Genomic DNA, 15,801 nt, shown 5'->3' with positions numbered 1-15,801 from the left:
GTTGGTCCTTTCTCCTGATCCAGAGGAAAGCGAGAGAGCTGCGAAAGGGCACAGATGGCTGATGGAGCAAAGGTGTAGACAATCTAGACCCCAGCCCAAACCAGCTTAGGAAGACAAAACCCGGCAGAGGGACATGAGGGACCACGCCCCAGCCGGCTAGGCTACCTCTGTCCCAAGACATACATGAAGCTCTTTGCTCACAGGAAGAGCCTCTCGACCTATCCTGGCATGTTCACCAAAGAAGTTAGTCCTGACTTCGAATCTCATCTTCTCCTTGGCCCGCTGTGTAACCTTAACCCAGTGGCTTGACTTGGGCATCTGGGTTGACTCACCTGTGACAGGAATGGCCACTCCCACCTGGCAGAGTTGTTAGGGTAACCTCACATGACAGACATGGCTGAGTCATTTAATAGAGTGCCGCCACATGGGAGGCACAGATAAATGGTCGCTATATGTATCTCTGTCACTAAATCATAGAAACTATGGTTAAGCGCTCTACATGGATTATCTCACTTGATTCTCACAAGAACTCTATACTGTAGGTGCTATAATTTCCCCCTTTCTATGTATGGATTGAGGAACAGACAACCAGAGAGCTTAAGTCACTTGCCCAAGGTCACACAGCTAATAAATACTGAAGCCAAAATTTGACCTCTCTGACTTCAGAAGTTTGTAAACACCAAGATGCTCTTTGGGGAAGGGGGAAATATGCCCCCTTTATTGCTGCCTATCGACTATGGTCTCCCCACCACCAGCTCTTCCTGGTACCCAAGGTGGTGCCCCAAAGCCAGCAGGGAGCAAAGAAAGTATTTGCTGACTGAAAAGCTAAGCGAAGAACAAGTCCCAAGATTTTCCCAAAACCACCAGGAAGGGTGAACCACCAGGAAGGGTGAGCCACCTCACTCTGCCCACAAATCATACACAGGACACTTTTCTCTCAAGATAATCCCCTAAGTGGCCTCAGAAATGAGAGTCCTCTAGGCTGCAGCCTACATGCCTTTTTAACCAGCCCCTAAGGAAAATGAGGGCCCTCAGCATCCTTTGCAACTCCCGGGACAGAACCTGTCCCACTCCCAGGGCAAGGCAACAAATGACTCACTTTAAGTGGTATTCAGGGCATGGCCGGTGGGGATGGCAGGTGGCATTTTTTATCACGCAGGAATCATGGCCTTCACCACCTTCTTCCACAGCCCCTGCTTTCTCCCAAAATGCCAATCCAAGCTGCCTGGCTGCGCATGCCAAAAACCCAAACAAACAACCCCTATGATGGCCAAACAAATCTTACAGCAGGCTGAAGGAAAAAAAAAAAAAAAAAAGAGTTCCCAGCCTGGCCCCAGAGGGACCCCTGACCTTGAGGTCTGAGTGACAAGCGAGGACTGACCAGTCTACACTCGCCCTGACCCTGACTTGTAAGAAGGCTAATGTGGGAACAGCAGCTACAATTTTAACAGCAGGTATCCTTAGACCCAGTAATTCCCCCATGAGGTATTTATCCTCCAGACACACTTGCACCAACGCGAAATGACATACGTACAGAGATGGATACTCATTGCAACAGACTTGTGACAGCAAAAGCATCCACCTAAACTCAATGCCCATCAATGGAGGGACGGCTACTTCAGTTATAGTTCAGACCGACAACGAGACTGTTTGGCAGCTAAAAATAATTGGCCAGCTCTCTGTGCACTCATATGGAAAGCTGTCTAAGACGTATTGAGTGGAAAAAGTATGATGCAGGAGAGGCGGGTGGAGGGGACACAGGTGCGAACAGCAGCGGCCAATGCAGAGCAGCAGGGGGCTGCGGACGCGGGCGGGGCCGGGCCTCACCCTTCGGCAATGGCCACCAGGAGGGACCTTTGGATTTTGTCACATGTGCATACGTTTAAAATTTTTTAAATGAAACTTCTTTTAAAAGCAAATTTAACTCCAATTCACTTAAAAGAACTCACAGGCCAAATTTCCAACACAGCTGCACCAAATAAATTCAGACCCCAAGAACAGCTGAAGAGAACCGGGGTCCGTCTGGGTTGTGCGCGTAGCAACTATGATTTGCAAACCAAAAATCGGAATCTTTGGTTGGTCTTGCGTCCACAGACGCAGAAAGTTAACACCGGGCTTCCAGGCCCACACGGCCTAGGCCGTGTTAGAGGAAATTCGCAATCTTCAGCGCAAGTGAAGGGCTGAAATCTCCTCTTGCAAACAGCATGCAGAACAATCAGCACGTGTCACACCCACCTTCCCACCTGCTCCAAGAGCCCTAAGGGCAGGCATGCCTCTCATGCAGCCGTACGACCCGGCGCCTGGCACAGTGTCTGCGCCTACTACCTACTCAGTACACAGCTGCAGAACCAGTAGACGAGGCGTCGTACCTCGTGTGTCCAGACTGCTTACTCCAGGCCGGACCCTGAGCCAAGTGCTTCCCGTGGGTCACCTAGTTCACCCCACAGCCGCCGTATGAAGGAGGGGACAAGGCAGAGAGGGGCCCACGTGCAGGGCGGAGATCTGAACCTGGGCCATGTGGCTCCAAAGCCCTACCTCCCACCACTCAGCCCGACCAGGAGCAGGAGGGGGTAGAGGGTGCACACATCGTAAAGGATGCTGCTTCAACGGATACAGTCACTCAGTAGCAGGTGCTGTGGACAGAGCAGAGGGAAGGACCGCTGGAAACGGGGCATTCCTGGATGTGGGGCAGGTCCCACTTGCACTGATGGGAGCTGTGTGGTCCCCACCGGGCTGGCCATCAGAATCTCCAGAAGGGTGCTTACCAGTCCAGATCCCCAGGCCTGGGCTGCCCCATGGGTGTCCCTACCAGTCAGCAGTCACAGTGATTCTCCAACAGGCCAGTCACTCCACAAGCCAGGGCACCCCAGGCTCACAACACTGCTGGAGAGCTTTCAGCCTCCCAGTGCCCAGATGGCACCCACACCCAAGACATCAGAGTATCCAGGGCTGGGAGCCAGGCATCAGTAATTTCTGAAGATCCCAGCTGAAGCCAATGTTTGGCAAAGTTTGGGAATCATGATCTGACTTTGGCTATATCCATCAACCCCACCCTAGTCCCAGTGAACAATCTCATTTAATTCCCTAAATAGGTGTTTTTTTTTTTGTTTTTTTGTTTTTTGCCTTTAAAGATTTTATTTGCACCACGTACAGCTCTGTGCATCTTGCTTTTCTCCCCTGGTGTCAGAACGGCGCATTCGGTGCTGACTCAGGTTTCAGCCGCGAACCACCCGCTGCACAGAAGCATCGCTATGTGACCAGCCGGTCTGGTGGGCCCTGGGGTCACCTCCAACCTTTGGGAACCCGTTTCCAAGCTTCTTGGTTGGTGCTGAGGGACAGTCAGCCAGACTGGGAACCTTTAGCCAAGGCTCCAAGCTGACCCACCCCCAAAGCCCAGATGTCCTGTGACAGGAGATTGTTCAGAGCCAAGGACGGGTCCTTCATGGCTGGGCAGTTCTGCGGGGAGAAAGATAGGAGCTTTCTTCTGAGAAACATCGCCCCTCTCCAAGCACCCATCTTGGCTTTGGTTCTCACACCCCGAAGGTTCTGATTCAGGGAGCCTGGCCAGGTGGGTCCACATCCACCTGGATGCCAGCATCTGTGGTCCCTCTGCTGCCACCCTAGCCCTGCCCACACATTCCTGGCTCTGCAGCCCAAAGCCGACAAGTCTGACCACATCCTTCTGCTCACACCCAGCTGGCCCCTGCTCACAACTTCTACCCATGATGCCCTAGAATCAAATTCAGACTCCTCCCCTTGACCCTGGTCTGGCCCTGCCCACTCTCTCCTTGATCACTGAGGTCCGCCCACCAGGGCACCTCCTGACTCCACATCTTTCCCTGCCTCGGGCCACACACACGCTGCCAGATCTTCAGCTGGCAGTTCCTTCCAATCTTTCCTGTGTCCCTCCCATAGTCCCTCAGGTGCCTGCTTCATGGCATTTATCACCCTTAGCTCCTCTGTTAGATCACCATTAGTCTGCTCATCTTCCCAACGGCAACGCTGGTCCTTGAGGGCAGCTACCGCAGCTGTCTCGCTGGCCCCTCCCAAGTGCCCAGCACAGTGCCTGACCCACAGCAGGTCTGTCGTAAAGATCTGAGGAATAAATGACTACAGAACTACATCTTGAGACTGAGTAGACTGTGCCTTGGCACCCATCCACAGACTTCTAAGCCAAACATCCAAAACCTGAATGCTGAAAGGGGACTAGCAGGTCACAAGGGGGAGACACATGCTGGGGGCAGGGAGAGAGGGGACAGGTTCCCACAGGCACATGGTTTTTATAGGCTGGACACAATAGAATAGTCTTTGCTTCCACAAAGAAGCAGCCTCTTCTACATTTTCTTTTTGGTTGAAACCCAAGGGCATCTCTGGCTAATTTATGTTTTCCTATTTCAGTCCAGACACATGGTTTGGAGAAACAGTTCCCTTTCCTCTTTTGACTACAAAAAATTCGAAAGTTCAAGCACAAAGGTAAATGGTAACAACACCAGCTTCAGTATGAGGGAGACAATAAGGAGGAGTGGGGACTGTGACAAACAGGGGACCACAACTAGGAGACATGGACCTAGGATTACCAGACTGTCCATTATTTTAGATAAACAAGAAACTCAGATTTTTTTAGTGAAAATTCTCCATTTAAAAACCCCTAAGTGAATTGAACCAATCACATCAGAGTGCTGGATTCAGCCTCTGGGCCACCAGTTTGCAACCCCTGATCTCATCCACGTGTGGTTAAAAGACCCAGGTGCTTTCTCCGACATTATCCTCTGTGCACTCAAGCAAAGACCCTGGACGTGAGAAAGTGCTGGCTTTCTTACTTCTTTCCATGTAGGCCATAGACCCCACCTGCGGGCCAAACCTGTCCTGTGTCTCAGCACAGGAGCCAAATGGAATTCTCAAAAAGTCTGGTCAGGAATTCAACCTTGGTGGCTATCAGTGCTCAGCCATTTGGGAGGACCCAGAGCTCCCCTCCCTCCTAAATCACAGGGCCACCAAGAGGCAAACATCTCTCTCCCCCTGCCATCTTGAAGCTGCTTCCGGAGAACCTGCCTGAAACTTCCCCCAAAAGAGGAAGTTCAAACCAGAAAAAGAGAGAAAATCACACACAAAAAAGCTGATTGGACAGAAAACCCCAAAGGCACTAGAAATAGTAAAACACTTCCCTGCCAACCAATCTCAACACACCGCCCTCCAGCAGCTCCTGATCGGGGAGACAGTGCAAAGCCCCCACATGTTGTCTGCCCCCTCACAAGCCCCACCTCCCACTGTTTCCCCTTCTACCTGCTGCTCTTCTATCCTGAGGATCACCCTGCTTCATCCCACCCCAGGGCCTTTGCCAGTTCTGGTTCCCCTGCCTGGGATATTTTTTCCCCTCCCTCTCAGCCTGGCCAATTCCTATTCATGCTTCAGAGCTCAGTCTAAAATGATGCTGCCTCAGGGAAGCCCCCCCACCCGACCACTCCCAGACAAAGTTGGGTCCCTCTGCCATTCACCCTCCTGAATCTCTTCCCTTCCCTGTACACTCCTAGGGGTTATCACACAGTAGGGGTTCGAGGTATTGAATGAAGCAGGGCCACTTCTCTAGGAACCGCAAGACACCCCCTAGGACCAGAGCTGGCTGGTCTGAGACTCCTACAGCTTCATTTAGATGGCAGAAGTGGCCCTAGGACATGGGCTGGTACCAAACCAGGCTTCCCTTTTCCAGCTCATTTGCCCATCTGCAAACAGCTTCAGCACAGGGAACTGCTAATGAATTAAGCTTTAAGTAGAGGCTCCAAATGACTCCACTCTGGCAGTTTTTGCTTCTTTGGGTAAATAAACTTCAGCAAGATCTCTAAGTGGGTTTATTGCCACGTGGAGCTACAGGGAATTCAGCTCTTCATTACAGCCCTTACAAATGAGCATGAGCCAGCCTGTGCCTGAGTTAAAGAGAGCCCTGAGTGAGCAAATGAAGTTCATATGTGCAGTTTCTCTGAAAGGCTGTCCTTAATCGAGACAAAATGAAGCTGAGGTTGAGCCACTGAGCACAATGACATCTTGCTGCTGAGAGCAAGGAAGAGAAAGAACGAGAGAGACGCTCAGGTTCCTTAAACCGTTATGTAGGTAGACACCCTAAATGCCCATCCCTGCAGGTATGGTTCATAAATTACAGGACATCCTTCGGATATCACTTACATGGTGAGGGCCTTAGTTTTCACAGCTATAAAATCAACATAATAACATCCTAACCCCTGGGTCACCACCAGGATGCCATGACATAACCCAAGAACAGAGAGCAGCAGCTGCTGGCACATAGTATGAGCTCGGGAAACAGAAGAAATGCTATGTAATTGCAGGATACTTGGCAGCCAGAGTGATGAAGACCGACGTTCTCCAATACGGAAGCCCACAGCCTCCTGTGACCATTAAGTGCTTAAAATGTGGCTGGTCCACACTGAGGTGTGTTGTAAGTTCAACATTCCAAGCCCAGTTTTGAAAACTTTGTTCAAAGAAAAGAACGTAAAAATTTCATTAAACTTTTTTACCTTGATGACATGTTCAACTGATATTTTGGATTCACTTATTTTAAATACATTGAAACTTGTACGTCTTAATCTTATAGTGTTGTGTGTTACCTATGTCTCAAAATTGAAAAAATAAACGTACTGAAACTAATTTCATCTGTTTCTTTTTCCTTTTTCTATGTGGCTCCTGGAACATTTGGAATTACATAGACGTCTTACACGGATGGCTCAAATTATATTTCTGCTGGACAGCATTCTGACATGGAAACATGTCCACACTATTTTTAATATTGAGATATAATTCACATACCATAAAACTTACCCTTTTCAAGGGTACAATTCCATGGTTTTCAGTGCATTTTACAAAGTTGTGCAAACATCAGAACTAATTCCAGAACATTTTTGTCACCCTGAAAAGAAGTCCTGTACCTTACAACTCATTCCCCATTTGTCCACGCTACTTCTTTTTAAAATTTATTTATTTTTAATTTATTTTGGTGGGGGAGGTAATCAGGTTTATTTATTTTACTTTAATGGAGGTGCTGGGGATTGAACCCAGGAGATCGTGTGTGCGAGGCACGCTATCACTGAGCTGTACCCTCCCCTACTCCCCGTCCATGCTATTTCGAAGAAAGAAAAGCAAGTGACAGAACAGTATTATATATTGTATCAAGTGGGTTTTTTGGGTAAAAACTAATATGTATTATTTGTGGTATATATGCAGAGCTATCTTTGTAAATGTATCGCTAATATGTTTGGAATGACATACACCAAACTGTTCATGGCGGTTCTCTCTGGGAACTAGAAATGGGGTGGGAGAGAAAAAGGAGATGGTGCTTATCCCTTATTTTAAATACTTCTGTCTGTACTGCTTTTGAGATTTAAAAAGAGAATGGGTTGAATTTCTGGCCTTAAATAACTCCTGGTGAACTTGGGTAAATAACTTTTTCACGGCTCTGTCAACAGACTGGCTTCAGCTGGAAGATAAAATGTCTACTTTTAGATCTACTTTTTATTCTATGCTTTTAAAATAGCAAGTACAACCAGAGACGAGGTATTTTCCCTCCTAGCAACAGAAGCGGACCGAGGCCGGGCGCTTCCCGGCACAGACGCAGCCTGCCCGCCTCCTCCCGGCATCTGGCATACAGCTCCGAGCAGAGCAGGCCGAGCATCCGGGCAGGGGCAGGACCAGGACCAGGGGCCAGCCTCCCTCGGGGCACAGCCTGGCAGAGGGCAGCAGCTCCGAGTGCGCCCCGGACTGGCGTCCCGGCGGATGCTGGAGGGTCTCGGGCGGGGATGGGAGGCGGGGCCCCCGGGGGGCGTGCGGCTGGAGGAGGGAGCGGGCGCGACCTGACGCGCATCTCCGAGTGACGCCAGGCAACCACTTCTCGGCAAAGGAGAGGCCCTTCGGCCCCCAGTGCGGGTTCGGAGCCTTGGGGCTAGGTAAGAAAGGATGCTCCGTGGAAACCGAGGGTCCGGGTGCGGGTCCAGCACTCTTAGGGTCCGCATCCGTCCACTCCTCCCCCGGGGCGCGGACCCCCACCCCAACCCCGAGGCCCTCCTCCCCCACTTCTAACTCCGTCCCCTACCTCTGCCCCGGGCTCGGGGGTCAGGAAGAGCGCGAGCTCGCGCGCCCCGCTGCGCACGGGCTCCGGCCGATCTGCATCCACGAGCAGCATCAGGAACGCGGCAAGGTACAGCTGGCGGAGACTACTCGGGAACCAGTCGCCGCGTCCTGGCCTCGGAGCCCCGCCCCCAGCCGGCTTCAGGCCTGGCGGCCCGCCTGGCGGAGGCGGGGCAGGTGCGCACCCAGTGGCCGCGGGCCGCGCCTCCCAGAGCACGGGACCGAGCGGGCAGCGCCACCCAGTGGCATGCAGTACTCACTGCACCTGGCCCCCGCACCACCTGGTAAACCTGAGATTCTCGAACTCGCATTCAGATCACAATTACCTGGGGTTCTGTTAAAACCTCTGAAATCCGAGCCACACACAGTCTCTGGGGTTGGGACCTGGGATCGCCATTTTCTGAAGCTCACCAGGTGATTCTAACATAACGCCAAGTTTGACCACCATCAGTGTAGCCCACCCCTTTTCATTGAAATCCAGGGGAGGAGCCGCTCCCACAGCACTATTAGAAGTCCCTGCGGAACTTCAAAAAGCCGGGAAGTCAGTCCTCACCCTAGGCCGATTCAGCCAGAATCCTTAGGGGTGGGGCTTGGGCATCAGTAGTTTGTAAAGCTCCCTGGCTGATTCCATCATGCATCCAGGATAGAGAAGCCGTATCTTAGAGGCGCCTTTCACTTAAAGACCAAATCCCCTCCATCCCGCCCCACCCCCGCTCCCTCCCAGGCCTGTCCTGAAGCATCTTGTCTACGCCGGGCGGACAGTCTTGGAAGTTAGGGAAGCCAGGTGGGTCCTCTTCCTCCCAGAGGCAGCTTTTAAATAAAATAAGCTCCCCAGGGAATTCTTAAGTGCACTAAATTTGACCCTCCCACCCCCTCCAGGGGGACTGGTCTAGATCCTTCAGAGGCTGAAGATGGTGGGGTGCATTCCCCAAAGTAATGCTAATAAGGAAAGCACTGAAAAAGATAACTTGGCAGGAGAGATACCATGATCATGAAGATGAGACTTTTCCATCACAATTTCCCCAACTGTGGGAAACTCGACTGCATAATTTGTGGTAGGGGGACTGTGTCAGCGCTTTGCCCTGGGGTCGGGGGAGATAATGAGGTACACGGAAGCCTCGAGTTCTGATTTTTCCTGATTTCTTTTAAAATGTGAAATTCGTTTTCAAAAATCGGTATAGGTTTAGGATTGCAAATATGCAGGATGCCCCTCAGCTCCCTCCTGTTAAATCCAAGTTTACATGTTATCTGACAACCTTAGGTAGGGGGCCTGAACACATGTTTAATCTGCCTTTTGGGTAATCCATCACTGTACAGTTCCACTTCCACATCTGCCCACTGCTAATTTCTCGACATCGCCACCCAAACAGGACTTCAGGCCAGAGTCATTTTCTGGAAAATGACTGGGCCTCAGGTGCTTAGGAAAAGGGTTTGATAGGAATTCACTGAACCCGCACTTCGTCATTCATTACTGTCATGGAGGGTCTGATGCTCAGAGTCCTTCCTGTCACACACACACACACACACACACACACACACACACACACACAGGAACCCAGCTCTTACCCTCACCCCCGCTGGCTGGCTGGGGTCCTCCCTCGGAAAAACCCAAAACTAGCTTCTAAGAGGCCTGAGCATGGCAAACTTCCCCCTGATGGATGAATCTCAAAAACATAATGCTAAGGGGGAAAAAAAAAGATAAGTCGCAGAAGGCTCTGTAGGGCACGCTGCCATTAACATAAAGTTTTAAAAACATGTGAAACCGCACTATATACTGTTTATGGCTACAGACATATGGAGTAAGAAGTACAAAGCTGTGCATGGGAGAGATGCACACCACATCCAGGAAAGCAGTTACTTTGGGGTGGTGGGGGGAAGTTGGGGAGGGGTAGAAGGGTTTTAGTTACATTTGTAACACTATTTCTTCTGCTGGTGTTTGTATAAATAATATTTAAACTTTTTGATTGTCCAGCATGACTCATTGAAAAAAACCAAACCAAACCAAACCCTGGGTTGTTAGCTAAAAGTGTTGCTTATCCAGACCCCCCCCCCCCTTTCCCTAGAGATGGGGTATCTGGGGAAAAGATCTTTCTTCCAAAGCATCTCAACGATTCACACCCAGGGCCAAGTTGGCTGGGCAACAGTCATTTTGTTTCTAGTCTTCCCCCCCCCCAAATGTAATTACGCCTTAGAAACATTTTGCTTAAAATACAGGTGCCCGGAGCCCTACCCCAGCGTTCTGAATCAGACTCTTTGGGGAGGCGGGAGCTGGGCCTGTGCATTTGTTTTTAAAGCTCTGCCCTTGCTTGCGATGCCCGCCGCAGCCTGGGAATGACCCCTACCCAGGTTTAGCCAGGCGCCCTCGTGGGAGGCCAAATTAATTATTTTAAACAAAGAAGGTTGAATTAAGAAGAAAAAAATCTCCCCGGCCTCTCAGTGGCGCTTGGGGTGACCTGGGGCAGGCGGCAGCCTGAGGCCTGGAATGCAGCCCGCCTGGGCCGCACCCTGCCCAAACCAGTTTGAACCAGCTGCGGGGATGGAGCCGTGGCGCGTCCCCGCGAGCTCCCTCTGGCGCCCAAGCCGGGCTCAGAGCGGCTGCTCCGGCCTCGGGCTCGGGCAGGCAGCGGGCCCCCTCCCAGCCTGGGGGTGGGGGTGCCCGTGGGTGCCAGGCCCCGAAGGGCCCCACGAGCCGTAGTAGCCCCCACGCTGGGCCCCAAGGTCACACCGCCTTCCATCCCCACCCCATCTGGCTTCACCTCCAGCTACACAATGGTTGCCTGTCTGTGTCTTTTCAAGGTCACCTCTGCCAGCTCAGGCCTCAGGCACACAAGGTTCTAGATTAACAACGGTTCCCGAGCTCAGCTGCACATTGGAGAGTCCCGGAAACTTTCAGAAAGTGATGCCCAACCCACTCCTCAGAGACTGTGATTTAATTGGTCCTGGGTGTGGCCTCGGTTTGGGGAGGGTTAAAGGATCCCCCAGGTGGTTCTCCTGTCTACAGCTCCAAGGCTTGTGTGTAACTGTAGGCCCCCTGACCTGCAGCAGCCCTTCCTAAGGTCCCTCGGTCTCCTTGGGACCTGAAAATTTACTCTGTGCAAGGCACTGTTCTAAATTCTTCCCGTAGGGGTCCTCCTTGAGTCTCCACCACACCCTATGAGGCAGGGAGGCTTTGCTATGATGCCCATTTCAGAGATGAAGAAACCGAGACATGGAGAGGTTGTCACTTGCAGGGATTATAATTAGTAAATGGAAGAGTCAGGATTTGAACTTGGACAATCCGATTCCAGAACCCAAGTCTTTACCTGCTACTCAGGCCATACTGCCTCTGACATGATAACCCTTTTTTTGATCCCGTGGCTGCTGCCCCAGGCAAGCCTGGCCTACTGGGAAAGCTCAAGGCTGCCCTGCTCTGTGCTAGCCCACCCTTTTCACTGTCCTCCCAAAGCACTGTCTAGCCATCTCTCTTCTTGCTCATAATTCCTCAGTGCCCACCAGGTGAAGTTCAAAGACCACATCTCCAGCCCTCCCAATCTGTCTTTTACTGTTTGAACCCTAAGTTGCAAATAGGAGCCCACAGAGCATGGCCAGGACCTGTATGAGTCAAGAGAGGCTTGGAGTACAAACCATTAAGGGGCCTCATGGTCACGGTTGGCCCCCACAGGGATTAAGGGTCTCCTTTCATTGTGTGCCCTGGGGATCTCAGCTGCCTCACCTGAGTCCTGGCTCTGTCTGCGAGCCTGCTGCTATAGACTGTTTGTGCCGCCCCCTCCCCAACTCATACATTAAAGCCCTAACCCCCCAAGGTGATGGTCTCAGGAGGTGGGACTTTGTGGAGGTGACTAGATCACAAGGGTGGTGCCCTTGGGAATGGGATTAGTGCCCTTCCAGAAGTGACCCAAGAAGACCAGGCTAGGGTGTCAAGTCCACTGGAAGATCTGCACACCCCCCATCACCTACATGAGGTTAACTCCAAGACAGGGGCTCTGTTGAAAAAAAAAATACTTACTAAAAAAATAAAATGTAAAGACCTCTGTCCTTTCCACCGCATGAGGACACAGTGAGATGTGGGCAGCCTGCAGCCTGGAAGTGGGCCTTCACCAGAACCTGACCCTGCTGACACCCTGATCTTGGGCTTAAAACCTCCTGATCTGTGAGAGATCTGCTGTTTATAAGCCACACAGGCGATGGTGTTTTGTTACAGCGGCCCAAACTAAGGCACCTGCAGGTGTGTTTGATTTGAACAACACCATGTTTAAATATGCACATCATTTAATATGATAGCCTTTTACAGCACAGGTGGCTATTCAGACTTGTGACTTCTCTCGAAGAGAAAGGAAAGATGAGGAAACCGTGGGCCTGCACGATGGCACGGCAGTTAAGGAGCTGCCCCAGTTTACACAGTCCTCCCCACCTGGCCTCAGGCTCTCACTGATTTCTTGGTCCCTGAAGGTGTCTCGGTTCTGCCTCCGAGGTCCCCTGAACCTGCCCAAGTCTGCCGGGCTTCACGCTGACATCCAGTGTTTCCATCTGGGCTGCCCCGGCTGCTCCTGGACCAACCGCCCTGCCTGCCCTCCCCTCAGCCTTCAGGGTCTCTCTTCCATGGCCCTTTTTCTGACCTCTGACATCTGACAGATGTGCCCTTTAGACTTACTTGCTGACACCTTCCACCTTCTGCTGGGTTGTGAGGCCAGCACCAGACGGAAAATTCCTGGGGGACACAGAACACGTCTTGGGCATTTTGGGGGGATTTGCTGTAAGAATCCAGCAGCTGCCTTTGCACACAGAAGTCAGTCCTCAATAAACACTAAATTTGTAAATAAAATGTATATCTAAAGTTTGAAGTCACTCTCCAGGTTAGCACCTCTGTTTCCCCACCAGCAAAATAATTTCAAACAGCACCCATCTTGATAGAAACATGGTGAAAACCCAGGCTTTCAGAGCACTTCCTCATCGCTTGTTTGAAACACTTGCTCTGTGGGAGGAGGAGACAGCACATCCCGCTCTTACCCGGTGCCGGGAGGCTCCCCATGCTCCTCAGGAATCTGATCCGGCTTTCTCAGCTCCTTTCCTTTCCACAGCAGAGCTCCACAGAGGGTCACACAGCTTTGGAGGCCAGAGGCCAAGGATCAAGGTTCAAAGTGCCCCCTACAGGTCACTGTTTGGCTTTACAGCTGCGGCTGCCTGGTCTTGGGAGGTGAGGGGAGAATCACATTCAGAGGAAAGAGGGGTTTGTTCCCCTCCAGCTACTGAAACGTGGGTCCATCTGAACAGGCACCGGAGGGAAGAGGCCCCAGGACTTAGGTGATGGCGGCATGAGCTTAGTGCTTTCTGTAAATTCTCACGGCTCTCAAGGTGCTCGCAGCCCCGCTAGGCATCACGGGCCCACCACCCCTTATACAAGACCTTTGGGGCCAGACGTGTTTCAGGGTCAGAACTCCTGGTTTTAGAATGCTAATGCCCAGCCCATGCGACACCAGAGGTGACAACTCCAGGGCGAGCGCGAGCAGCACCCTGTTATCAAACTTAGTATTTCTCAGCCAAACGTGCGACCCTTCACCTTGAATGAGCTAAGTGAGGTTCTGAAGTAAACCTCATGTCGGCTTGGCTCATGCTGGCCGATGCATTGCTGCTGACCTGATGGAGAAAAAAGCAAATGGTTTTTAGCTTCCTGGGTTTCAAAATTCAAAAAAAAAGGGGGGGGAGGGGAATTGTGGACTTGCTTTTCTGTTTCGCAGCTGGGGAAACTGAGGACTTTTTTTTTTTTTTTGCAGCTGAGGAAATGGAGGCTCAGGGAGCTGTGGCTCAGCCCAGGTACATCACTAAGTGGACCTGGGTTTTGAGCCCATGGGCTCTTTCTGTTCTGTCACATTGAGATGGATCAGAACATGTCAGAAGATGTTAAAAAAAAATAGTTCAGCACCCTGGTAAAACAGAGTTCTTAGACTTTCAGGAACATTTGAATCTGTTTGTTTTCTTGCTCCAGGAACCTATAGCTCTGATCCCTGGGATTCAAAGGCCCTTTTCTGTCTTTGGAGTACATGATGTGGCACTGTGTACACAGTAGGCGCTACATAAATGAGGCCCTGCTCTCTACAAAACCTGTAGGTATGTCAGCAACAAACAATAAGCTGAGCGGGGCCTCTGGATGTAACAATGCCCAAAAGCAAACACAGTGAAATTTAGCAAAAGAACCAAAGCAGTTACTTCGTTGAGGTTGTGGGAGACCTTGTCTTCGCAGTTCACATGACAAACACAGAATTTTTAAATTGATTTTAACTTACGACAGTGAAGTAACACAACTGCTAAAACGCAAATGAGGATGAAGATGCTTTAACTAAAAAATACAGAATGCAGTAGAAAGAGCTAAAAGTGGAACGTCTTCTGGCCCCTGGAGGACCCCTGCTGGGGACAGAGGGTAGCTTTGGGAGAGAGCAATGCCCAGTGACTAACTGCACGGGCCCTAGGGTCAGACGGTCTGGGTTCCAGCCACCTAAAAGCTGTGTGACCTTAGTGGAGCTACTTAACTTCTCTGTGCTCGAGTTTCCTCGTCAGTAAAATGAACATCAGTAAAATCAGAAAAGTACAACTTCATAGCATTGCTGAAAAGATTCAACGAGACAATCTATGTAAACTGCTTTAAATGCTGTCTGGCATAGAGTAAATGCTCAATAAATACCACATGATGAGTGGAATATTGACAAACTAGAGTGTTTTCAAGGGAGGACAAAGAAGATGACCAGATAAATAGTACAGCTGGTGGTGGCACGATATTGACCACCAAGAATGCATTTGAAAAATGTCTGTTGAGACAAAATGAATATAAAGTCTTGTCATGTGAGGACAGTTTGAAGGTGCTGGAGCTGTTTAGCCTGGAGAAGGCTTGGATTATCTAAAGGAAGATCACGCAGAAGGGGTCGGTGCATTCTATGGGGGCTGCTAAAACAAGAACTACAAGTGAGCCAGGGATGCTGGAAGCCAGGGAAACCCCACCTGCTTGGCTGGGCAGGCCAGTCATTGCAGACTCCAGAACACCACTCGTATCGACAACAGTGTGAATGGCGCCCCTGGAATTCTGTGGAATTCTAAGATTCCAGCCTACCGGTGTACACAGAATAATCCCCAAGTATTGGGAGAATCAGAGGATATGATGGGATATCATCCCCGTGATGAAGTTAGTTGACGTGGAGTGCATCAAAAGGGCAATTATCTTGGGTGGGCCTGACCTAATCAGACAAGCCCTTAAAGAGGGTTTCGAGGTCGGAGGTGGAAGAAGTCAGGGGAGCACACTCCTGCTAGTCTGGAGGAAAGCAAGCAGCCCTGGGAGACAGGGAACAGCCGATGCCTCTAGGAGCCCAGGGCTTCGTCCTACACCTGCAGGAACTAAACTCTCCCAATGACTGAATGTCTTTGGAATTGGATTCAGACCTGAGCCTCAGACAGCCCCAGCCAGCACTTCCGTTGTAGTCTTGTGAGACCCTGAGCCATGGACCCGGGTAGCTGTATCCAGACTCCTGACCCAGAGAAATGGAGATAACAAACGTGTGTTGTTTTAAGCCTCTAAGTTTGTGGGAATTTGTTACGTAGCAAAAGAAAACAAATACACAGGTATTACTAAAGGGAAGTAGACTTCACCTTGAAGTGAAGGGGAAAGTTTCTAAAAGTAAGGTGAAC

General features: G+C 50.7%; 1 protein-coding gene and 1 long non-coding RNA gene across 4 annotated transcripts in view; both read right to left on the bottom strand.

The window, feature by feature from the left end:
- BCAS4 (breast carcinoma amplified sequence 4) overlaps positions 1-8,376 on the bottom strand; it is a 50,469-nt gene extending 42,093 nt beyond the window's left edge. For 2 of the 3 annotated variants that reach the window (XM_006206655.4, XM_015241259.3), the window contains exon 1: positions 8,096-8,376. In XM_006206655.4, coding sequence (XP_006206717.1) covers positions 8,096-8,185 — 90 coding nt within the window. In that variant the 5' untranslated portion in view covers positions 8,186-8,376. The remainder of the gene's footprint in view (positions 1-8,095) is intronic. The other variant, XR_012061515.1, reaches the window with a different exon arrangement.
- Positions 8,377-12,935: 4,559 nt separating this feature from the next.
- On the bottom strand, positions 12,936-15,158 carry LOC140687312 (uncharacterized). The gene is made up of 3 exons (XR_012061514.1): positions 15,121-15,158; positions 13,688-13,764; positions 12,936-13,316 (listed from the first exon to the last, which is right to left on the bottom strand). It is a non-coding gene; the product is annotated as an uncharacterized lncRNA (long non-coding RNA).
- Between the last annotated feature and the right edge of the window lie 643 nt (positions 15,159-15,801).

This window comes from Vicugna pacos, chromosome 19 (genome assembly GCF_048564905.1).
Source record: "Vicugna pacos chromosome 19, VicPac4, whole genome shotgun sequence".
Classification (NCBI taxonomy): Eukaryota; Metazoa; Chordata; class Mammalia; order Artiodactyla; family Camelidae; genus Vicugna; species Vicugna pacos.
Note: the sequence above shows the minus strand (reverse complement) of the source record. Positions and strands in the feature narration are given on the sequence as shown.